The sequence below is a fragment of the Gossypium hirsutum genome, chromosome A11 (assembly GCF_007990345.1).
Source record: "Gossypium hirsutum isolate 1008001.06 chromosome A11, Gossypium_hirsutum_v2.1, whole genome shotgun sequence".
Lineage (NCBI taxonomy): Eukaryota > Viridiplantae > Streptophyta > Magnoliopsida > Malvales > Malvaceae > Gossypium > Gossypium hirsutum.
This window is the reverse complement of record NC_053434.1, coordinates 13090718-13100796: the sequence shown is the minus strand read 5'-3', so window position 1 is coordinate 13100796 and position 10079 is coordinate 13090718. Positions and strand designations below refer to the sequence as shown.

The 10079-nt window shown below is 34.9% G+C and overlaps 2 protein-coding genes and 1 non-coding gene across 3 annotated transcripts; 1 reads left to right on the top strand and 2 right to left on the bottom strand.

Annotated features, from left to right (window-relative positions):
- Nucleotides 1-205: 205 nt before the first annotated feature.
- LOC107924496 (protein TRANSPORT INHIBITOR RESPONSE 1) lies at nt 206-4211 on the top strand. The gene is made up of 3 exons (XM_016854980.2): nt 206-1512; nt 2350-2845; nt 3115-4211. Exons 1-3 carry the CDS (start codon nt 1046-1048, stop codon nt 3907-3909), a joined length of 1758 nt encoding a protein of 585 aa, XP_016710469.1. The 5' UTR covers nt 206-1045; the 3' UTR covers nt 3910-4211.
- A 1541-nt stretch (nt 4212-5752) lies between these two features.
- Nucleotides 5753-7282, bottom strand: LOC107922839 (stress response protein nst1). The gene is made up of 3 exons (XM_041081086.1): nt 6913-7282; nt 6713-6822; nt 5753-6320 (listed from the first exon to the last, which is right to left on the bottom strand). The coding sequence occupies exons 1-3, from the start codon at nt 7094-7096 to the stop codon at nt 6021-6023; spliced, it is 594 nt and encodes a 197-aa protein (XP_040937020.1). The 5' UTR covers nt 7097-7282; the 3' UTR covers nt 5753-6020.
- Nucleotides 7283-8861: 1579 nt separating this feature from the next.
- TRNAE-UUC (transfer RNA glutamic acid (anticodon UUC)) lies at nt 8862-8933 on the bottom strand. The gene has a single exon. It is a non-coding gene; the product is annotated as a tRNA-Glu (tRNA).
- Between the last annotated feature and the right edge of the window lie 1146 nt (nt 8934-10079).

Genomic DNA, 10079 nt, shown 5'->3' with positions numbered 1-10079 from the left:
GAAATGTATGGATTTTATTGGAAAATTCATAGGTGTGGGATACTAGTAACAAGCATACCGCCAAGTCCAAACCATTGGAGTTGATGATGAGGAGGAGAGATTCCCGGAGAACCATGCGTGGGCTTAATAAACAATTATTACTTGAATCTCATTTAATCACCCTCAACCTTCAGCTTTACGTGCATCACCACTCATCTTTTTTATTGAATTCTATTATATTAAACAATTTACCATCTAAATTTCCGTGTTTGCAGAAATATAGTTTATAATATCATTTTAATATTTTATTTCCTCCTATACACTAACCTTATGCAGTTGGATTTTAATTTAAAATTTTGACAATATTTCCCTTTTTATTAATTTTAAAAATATAATTAAAATCATGAATCACGGCTATCCCAGGTGAGCCCGATATTTTTGAATGACGGCTATGTTAACCAGTTTCACATTAGATCATTCCTCCTCCCTTTTATTTTTTTAATTTCGTACCCATTTCTAGAGGTCCCCGCGAAAAACGATCCCTCCGATCATCCAGCCCTGCTATACGAATCATGAGATTCCCTGCACATCATCACACTATATCTATCCCCCACTCCCCAATAGTTCCTCACTCGTCTCTCTCCCTACCCGTTTTTCTGCGGCTAAGTTTCGTCGCCGACGGATAAGATCGTCCCTTCCCAACTCTCCTTTGACACGTGTAATCATCCTATACGTCCATCAGTATTCCCACGTAAAGAAGATTGGAACCCCTCCTAGCTCGACTTCTTTAATCATGGTTAAAATCTAACCCTTCTTCTCAACACACACACACACACACACAAAATAAAGAAAACTCCTTATCCTATCATGTATCTGTCTTTTCACTTCACTTTCTCCATCTATAGCTCCTTGTATGCTTCGTTAATGGTGTTTCAGATCTAAAAGCCAACTCTAGAGCTTGACAGAGTTAAAATATCGTCGAAACTTAAAAGCATTAAGACAAACAAGTTTAAAGTCTTTCCAATCAAAAGGTTTCATCTTTGTTCCTGCGGGCATTTTTTAATTAATGCAGAAGAAAATGGCATATTCGTTCCCAGATGAAGTGCTGGAGCAGGTCTTCTCGTTCATACAATCAGATAAAGACCGAAACGCGGTGTCGCTGGTGTGTAAATCGTGGGACGAAATCGAACGTTGGTGTCGGAGGAAGGTGTTTATCGGGAACTGTTACGCTGTTAGCCCTAGGATGGTTATCAGGCGATTCCCAGAAGTTAGATCCATTAAGCTGAAAGGGAAACCACACTTTGCTGACTTCAATCTGGTGCCAGACGGTTGGGGCGGTTACGTTCTTCCGTGGATCGCGGAAATGGCTGGCGCCTATCCTTGGCTCGAGGAGATTCGACTTAAGCGGATGGTAGTTACGGATGAAAGCTTAGAGCTTATCGCTAAGTCGTTTAAGAATTTCAAAGTGCTGGTGCTTTTTTCTTGTGAAGGGTTTTCAACTGATGGACTTGCTGCTATTGCTGCTAGTTGCAAGTTAGTTTTATGAACTAGTTTCATTTCTCTTTTATGTGTTCTTATTTCTCCTTTTGTTTGGTTTTGTAGTGAGGAAAAAAAGTTAAAAAATTTTGTCTTTGCTGGTGTTGAAGTAGCTTTGCTGCTATTTGCTTTTCTTTTAACTAGATTTTTCACAATGGAGTAGTTTTAGTTCTATTTTGGGATGTTCCTAAAAAGATGAATATTTGTTTGGGTTAAATGTTACGTAGGATTGTAACTTGATTGGGGAGAACAGCTTTTGAATCCTTCACTCGTAGATTCGAAGCTTGGTTTCTTGTTTTAGTTGTCTTCCTTCTATTTTTAGGCTTTTACTTTACTCAGATCTGAGCTGCGCTACTTTTTTTTTTTTAAAAGAACATCTAAGGTGGAAAAACCAGTGAGAATTACTTTGTTCTCTTTCATTCTAGGATACCTTGTTGGTTTTCATCTAGCAGATTCGTTTTGGGGTTCTTTCCGGATTTTGGATGTTTAATTCCTGCGGACTGTGGACTTCTTTTTGCACTTTAACTAGATTCCTTTTCCGTTGATTTATTGTTATTAATGATGTTTTCTTTGTCAACTTTTGTTGATTTATGTTTGAGGCGAATAATTTTCCAAGGTTTTTTTTTTGTTTGTTTGCTGTAAATTCCATCTTGGGATTCTTGCAAGTTCAGTTGTAAAAAGGAAAGTAAATATAGTGTGGTAGTCTAGTCGTTTTCAATGATAATGACAGTAGTGAGCTTCTTGATTTCCTATGTTCACATTTAGGTTTTTTTTTTTCACTTTCTTCTGTGTCTTGTATGCTGTTTTTATGAACCAGTCTATTTACTAATGCAGGAATCTGAGAGAGCTGGACTTGAGGGAAAGTGAAGTGGATGATTTGAGTGGGCATTGGCTTGCTCATTTTCCTGAGACATGCACATCCTTAGTGTCCCTTAACATTTCTTGCTTAAGATCTGATGAAGTAAGTTTCTCTGCCTTGGAGCGCCTGGTTGGTAGATGTCCTAACCTGAGGTCTCTTCGGCTCAACCGTGCAGTGACCCTTGATAAGATTGCCAACATTTTACGCCGTGCTCCACAGTTGGTTGATTTTGGCACCGGTTACTATGCAGCTGAGCTACAGCCTGATGTCTTCTCAAACTTGGCTGGAGCTTTTTCTAGTTGCAAGGAGCTAAAGAGCTTGTCAGGGTTTTGGGATGTGGTCCCGGCTTATCTTCCAGCTCTTTACTCTATCTGCCCTAGATTAACATCGCTGAACTTGAGCTATGCTACCATACAAAGTCCTGATCTCATCAAGCTTGTAAGCCACTGTCCAAGGTTGCAGCGTCTTTTGGTAAGCTTATTATTAGGTACCATTGGTTTAATTATTTATTAATTTCTTGTTAGTTTTTCTCCTTTCCGTTTGACTTGCTAGCTAACTATAGTGAAAGGATTAAGCACTGCTGAGATAGAATTCCAATCCTCAACATGTTGTGAACATTAACTGGTTTGAAGATTGCATTTAAAAATAAGCTGTTCACATAACATTCTGATAACTGAATTGAATCTTGTTTCTCTGTACTTATGGTCTGAATTTCTGATTGCTGAATTTTTTTATTCGAGGTACTTGATTATGTTGAAGATAGTGGCCTTGAAGAACTTGCTTCTAGTTGTAAGGACCTACAGGAGTTACGTGTGTTCCCATCTGACCCATTTGGTGCAGAGCCAAATGTATCCTTGACGGAACAGGGCCTTGTTGCTGTTTCTTTGGGTTGTCCTAAGCTACGGTCAGTTCTGTATTTCTGCCGACGGATGTCTAATGCAGCGTTAGTCACCATTGCCCAGAATCGTCCGAACTTGACCCGTTTTCGTCTATGTATAATTGAGCCTAAAACACCTGATTACCTGACCCTTGAGCCACTCGATGTTGGTTTTGGAGCCATTGTTGAGCACTGCAAGGATCTCAGGCGGCTTTCCTTGTCTGGTCTCCTCACAGATCATGTGTTTGAATATATTGGGACATATGGGAAAAAGCTAGAGATGCTGTCCGTGGCTTTTGCAGGAGATAGTGATTTAGGACTCCATCATGTGCTTTCTGGCTGTGAAAGCCTCCGTAAACTAGAGATTAGGGACTGCCCTTTCGGAGACAAGGCTCTTTTGGCCAATGCTGCAAAGCTGGAGACAATGCGATCCCTTTGGATGTCTTCTTGTGCCGTGAGTTTCGGAGCATGTAAGCTGCTAGGTCAGAAGATGCCCAAGTTGAATGTTGAAGTTATAGACGAGACAGAACCTCCAGATTCAAGACCTGAAAGCTGCCCAGTTGATAAGCTCTACATATATAGGTCTGTCGCTGGGCCGAGGTTTGACATGCCTCCTTTTGTGTGGACAATGGGTGAAGCAGTGAGGATTCTGCATTGAAGCTTTGCTTGAGACATCACCTGTGAACTAGGCAGTGTGTGAAAGAGCTTATTTGATCTCAAGAATGAATGTATCAGGTACATGCTCCTACTCATTGTTCTGGCTTGAGCTCGACTGCCGTTCCTTATACTCTTGGCTGAGCTATCAATTTCAAACGTAATGGTGAATAAAGTGTATTTATTTGTTTTCCAGTTGTTACTACCATGTATACTAGTTTTAAGACATTTGGATGTTTATGCATATTTGTATTTCCCTTTTTAATTAGTGTCAATTGTTCGCCTTATGGATGCGAGCTTATTTGACTCTCGTGGTTGGTACCTAGTATTTGCACTTTGGTTGCTCTTACTTACGATCAGGTTGTCAAAGCATGCATTGAGGAGGATATTTAATAATTAAAAAGAAAAGGAAAGCCCTGCTTAAAGACGACTGCTTTTGCGGTATCACAACAGTTCCCATCTTTTGATCAGAAAACAGGTTTTTTGCATTTAAGACTTTTTAAACATGTTGTACGGAGCAATCATTGTAAAAAACGATATCTAAATCTAACCTCATCCTAAATCTGACCATAATGGAGCAATCCAACGCTACTCGCTCATTATTTATTTTGAAAGTAGAATAAAAAGATAAAGGGTAGCAATAGCATGGTGGTCTCCCTCCAGGCTCACAGTCGAGGTAAGGTAGCTTTCACCTATTATTATCGTTGCTTCCAAGTGTACGAGGCTCCTCGATTGTTGTGACACGTGATAGATTCGGTGACATTGATTAGCGTCCACAATTTTTGTTTCTTTTCTACATTTCTCATCTGCTCTCTGATCACCACTCCACCCCGCTTCGGCTTTTAATTCAAACGTGGATCATCAAAATTAATTCTTTATCAGGTGTATTATGTTATTATGCTCATTTTCTAGAAGAACTTTTTCTTTTAATCTTTAGAAAATCAAACATTTATAACTGTATTTTTGTGTACGTGTAACACAATAATGCTAAAACGAAATCGAAACAACCGTAGCTAATCATAATAAATGTAGTTTGAAGTTAAAAGACATTAGAAGCAACAAACGGAAATGGCTCAGCAAGGGATGACGCCCGATGAGTGGAATAGTGGGTGCATGTATTCATGATGGATCATCAAAATCATCATTAATATTCTATGTTGTGTTGTGTATGATTATTGGGGAAGCCGATTTCATCTCTCTCATTTATTTACATTTATATATATTACTGTTTAACATCCTCATCATGATATCACACCACAGGGTCAAAAATTCTTTAATTCTTGACGCTACACTGTCTCCACCAGGTGAGGGTTGAGTTCCGTAAAAAGTGATCCCCCAGTATTCTTACTCAAATATTTTAATTGAATAAAAAGGCAAAAAAGAAAAGAGGTAGATGACCCTTACTACTGTCTCTCTATTTAATAAATAGGAGTAGCATTATTGAAACAGAAACGGCCAAAGTTGGTGTAATTAGAGAATCATATGATTGTTGAAAGTGGCCCCTCAGCTGCAAAAATCATTACTACTACCATCAATAATCAGTGACAATGATAATGCCTCTGCTCCTCTCTGTTATGCTCTACGTACGTGAATTTATCATTTTAGTTGCCTTTTTGCACACCCAAAGCTGTCCATTTCATTATTTATTTACTCTCATTTATTTTTGCTTAGTTTCGTACATCCAGTAACAATAAATTTGTTCAGCTAAATCACCTTAATTCAAAAATAAGGCTACGGTTTGTATTTAAGTTTTAGCTGATACCTATTTCCAATTCAATCTTTGGACTAGTCTTACAAAATAATAAATAATAAAAAACAATTTTTTATTTATGAACCAAAGAAAAAAATTGAGAAAAAACAAACAATTGTAACATATTAAGAGAGAATTACCCTGAAATATTACAGATAAAAGTTGATACAGGTAAAATACTAAATCAACATTCGCAGTGAACAGGTAAATACTCGGATTGGCTGTGAAATATGGTATACAGCAGCATGGAGTAAATCCCCTGCTTTGGGCAATTGTACTGTTGCACATGTTCTCTACCATCAGCTACCATAAGCACTAGTGAAGAACAAAACAAGAAATAACAACTTCTAGATCACTAATTTGTATTAACTGGAAGCACTAGATGAACCCTGTATGGACTGCAAAAGATGCTGGATTCTGTATTTCATTACAGGCTGACCATGTCGTGTCTTTTTGAACATCTCTTTCCTTTCTACCTTCCTCTGAGCTTCAGCTTTCTCTCTCTGTTCCTTCTTTGCTTGCATAGCCGCCTCTCTCTCCATCCTTGCCTTTTCTTTCTCTTCCCACTGCTTCTCGTACACTTGTCTCAAACTCTGTGAACCATTCTTCTTCTTCTTCTTGTTCATGTTGTTTGCCCGACTACCGTTTATGTCTTCATTCTCATCCTGTAACAATCCTCGCATATCAAACTCGGTCCTTTTCTATGAAGACTATGTGTAGTAGCATGCAAGGATATCGATCTGGATTCGGGTTACATGTTTCCAACAGAGCATTTCATAGAATATGAAGTAACTTTTGAACTAATCATTCAAGGAGCAGTTTTAGATTTTGGAACTCGATCATGTATAGGCTAGATCCACAATCACAAATCAATATGCCATCGAATAAAGCTCCAAATTAGAACTCATCTAATTAACTCCACAAAACAGATTTCAAATTCTCAACATATTAGGCCTCAAACCAAGTTAGAGCTACTAAATGCCTCGTATAATATAAACAGAAAAGGAGGAAAAAGAAACTTAAGTTAATCATAATTTAGAATTAAATGAAGACAAACCTCTATGGTCCTTTGGGCTGAAGGAAGACTGTTTTTCCCCTGATTTTGTTGCTTTAATGACTTCTTATACTTGTTAACATACTTAGCATTTTTATAGAACTCCTTTTTTTCTCTGGAGAAGCAAAAGTTGCGAATAAACAAGGAGATAAAAGTATAAAACCCAATAATAAAAATTAAAAGCAAAACTACAAAATACATACTAATTAAGGCGGGATTGTAGTGATTGCTAGTGGATTTGGCATTGACAAATGCTTGAAGCGAAAGACCAGTTCCACTTCCTCCCAATCGATTCATGTTCTTTTTCTTCTTCATAGTCATCGGCTTTGGGCCATCCATTGTGCTTCCTTCGCCGTTTCCATTTCCTTTGGGATTCCGATTCTTCATTGCCGAAAAAAGAAAAGAGTCCAACACCAAGAATTGCAGAAAATTTTAATTTGTTCTATGTTTTTGATATTGGAATGAAAACCCTAATTCCTATTTACTTTTTCCCATTTTTAATTTTTACAAAGTGAAACGTCGAGGGCACAAAACAAGAGTCCCCAGAGCCGAATGGTGCCCCACATGTCTTAGGTCGCAGCCCATATTGTTAACTCTATTCTCCTTTTTTTTCTTCACTTGGGCCTATATTCTTCTTCTTAATCTTAACTCCATCCAATGCTATTATTTTTACAGCTTTATTCACGATTTAACTCTTAAATTATATCTATTTTTTACTTTGATATTTTAATATTTTTTGTCCCATTTTAATACCTAACAGTTAATGGAGTTAAAAAAAAGGTTGGCCAATTAGAGTGCATCACATCATCAATGACAAGGTAGATTGATAAATGATGTGGTACATAAATCAAATTGATTGAACGTTAATCACTTATTGATCCGTGTTGTATGACGTTGATTAACATTGATAAGTTGTTAATTGATAAAAATATTTAAAAGTAAAAAAAAATTATGGAAATTATAAAAATTAGTAAAAAAATATTTTACAACTTCCAAAATTTTTATTTTAGAATATATAAAAATATATAATTTTTAGAAAATTTAAAAAGTTGTAAAAATTCTTTACAAATATAAAAATTAGTAAAAAAAATTTAGAAAACTTTAAAATTTATTTTTTTAAAAAATAAAAATATTTAAATATATTAAAAAGTTGCAAAAGAATTGTTAAAAATTTTAAAAATCATAATAATCTTAAAAAGAATTATAAAAATTATTTAAAAATTGTAAAACTATAATAATTTAAAAAAATGTAAAAAATATTAACCAAAATTGTTTAAAAAATTATAATAATTTTAAAAATAATTGTAAAAGGTAGTTACCAAAATTTTCCAAGCATTTTATTGAAAAACATTTTTAAAAATTTTTAAATAAAATTTAAATTATGTAAATAATTTTTACTATTTTCATAATTTTTACAAGTTTTTTAAAATAATTTTATAATTTTTAAATAATTTTTTGACTGACCAACAATCTATCAACGTAGGCCAACAGTAGGTTAATGTTGGTTGACATCAATCAACAATTAGTCAACACAGCCAATGCCGATCAACATGCCACATCACCAATTAATGTGCCATATCAAACCTACAATGTCATCGGTAACAAGGCACATCTTGATTGGCCAACTTTATTTTAATGTCATTGGCTGTTAAGTACCAAAATGAGTAACGGTGCAAAGTTTAAATATCAAAATAGAAAACTAAGGTGGGAAAATAAATATAGTTGAATAGCTAAATCGTGATTTCTTTTATAATAAAGAATATATTTATTTTAGCAAAATTGCCAGTAGCAAGTAAATTTACAGCCAAAATTGACTAGTAGAAAAGAAAGTGAAAAATATAAACAAAAATGCAAACCTTAATCTCCCCAAAATATTTCAAGTTTTAATAAATTGGTAAAGTATCCAGATTTTGGATGAAAGAAAGAAAATTTAAACTTAGATTTTGAAAGAAAAGAAGAAGTATACCTTAAATTTGTTGTAATGTCCAGATCTCAAGAAATTTAGAAAATCATAGACAAGAAGAAAAGCAGAGAGCTCGAGAAGAAGGTTTTTCAAACAGGATGAGAGATTTCAAGTAATTTAAAAAAAATTACAGAGAAGAAGAAAATCAGAGCTCGAGAAGAGGAGAGATTAAAAGTTGTAAAAGTTTTTTTCCATTGCCGGGAATTGAACCCGGGTCTCCTAGGTGAAAGCCAGATAACCTAACCACTGGACGACAATGGATTTGATTTTATACCGTGTTTGTTTTTAAAATAAGAATAAAAACTAATATCTGAAATTAATATTTTTAAAAAAATTGATTAAAAGCTAATAAAAATTGATTAATTTTTAAAAAATTAATATTTTTCGAAAGTTTAAGTAATTCTGCATAATTTTATTTTGTTATTGTTTGAAAAAATTTTCAAAAATAATTTTTTAAAGTTATTCTTAATAAAACAAAGGGTAAATTACACCAATAGTCACTCAAAACTTTGGGGTAGCTGACAAAACAGTCACCTAAGTTTCATTTCAGTCACTCAACTTTTGAAAAGTTGTAAAACAGTTCTTTTTTCCGTTTTTCGTCATAGACGTCACGGCAAAGTGACATAGCAGTTGATGGTGTCGTTGGTATGAAAAAACCGTCCAGCTGGCCAGTTACTCTAATTTAACAACCTTACCAGCACCATTTTAGGATTAGAGAAAAAAAGAAGAAGAAGAGGAGGAGGAGGAGGAGGAGGAGGAGAAGAAGAAGGAGACCACGATAAACCTCTCAATTGGTGTTCCGGGCTTTAATGCCACACCGGGCCTCATGGCTTTTGACTTAATTTTTTGGATAAGTTTTTGCTAGTTTTCTGCAAAAGGTAACACGGTATTTTTGCATAAGGAAACAAGGAATAGAAAACTACATTGAGAATCTTTGAGGATCTACTACAATACATATGCAGAAACTTTGGTTATGGCATCTTTTGTGGAACAAAACCATGAGGTTTATGTATCTAATCCAAAGTTAGGTGACTGATTATGTAATTTACCCTAAAATAAATTCGACATAAATATATTTATCAATCTAAATTTATTTTATAATAATTAATATATTATATAACCTTAATAATAAAAAATGTTAAATATATTACATATAAGTTACTAATTAGAATTAGAACGAATTTGCTTGTAACGAAACCATTTAATGAGTTGTATTATCTGCGGTTTAGATTCTTCAATGTTGTTTTAATTAGTAGGAGACTACTAATAGAGATCAAGAACCCTGTTAATGTCGGCAAAATGCATAAAGAGAGATCACGACGATGTCTGTATTTTTTTTTTAAACCCAAATTCAAGACAAAATGGTAAATCCCCGAGGAGAAGCAAATGTAGGCAAACAAGTGGAGA

Bases quoted from the DNA above. Each gene is read 5' to 3' on its own strand.
- LOC107924496 (XM_016854980.2), top strand. From the start codon at position 1,046: ATGCAGAAGAAAATGGCATATTCGTTCCCAGATGAAGTGCTGGAGCAG. The intron at 1,513-2,349 runs GTTAGTTTTATG...TTACTAATGCAG, and splicing joins GCTATTGCTGCTAGTTGCAA to GAATCTGAGAGAGCTGGACT. The intron at 2,846-3,114 runs GTAAGCTTATTA...TTTTTATTCGAG, and splicing joins CAAGGTTGCAGCGTCTTTTG to GTACTTGATTATGTTGAAGA.
- LOC107922839 (XM_041081086.1), bottom strand. From the start codon at position 7,096: ATGAAGAATCGGAATCCCAAAGGAAATGGAAACGGCGAAGGAAGCACA. The intron at 6,823-6,912 runs GTATGTATTTTG...GCTTCTCCAGAG, and splicing joins CTACAATCCCGCCTTAATTA to AAAAAAAGGAGTTCTATAAA. The intron at 6,321-6,712 runs GTTTGTCTTCAT...GGATTGTTACAG, and splicing joins CAGCCCAAAGGACCATAGAG to GATGAGAATGAAGACATAAA.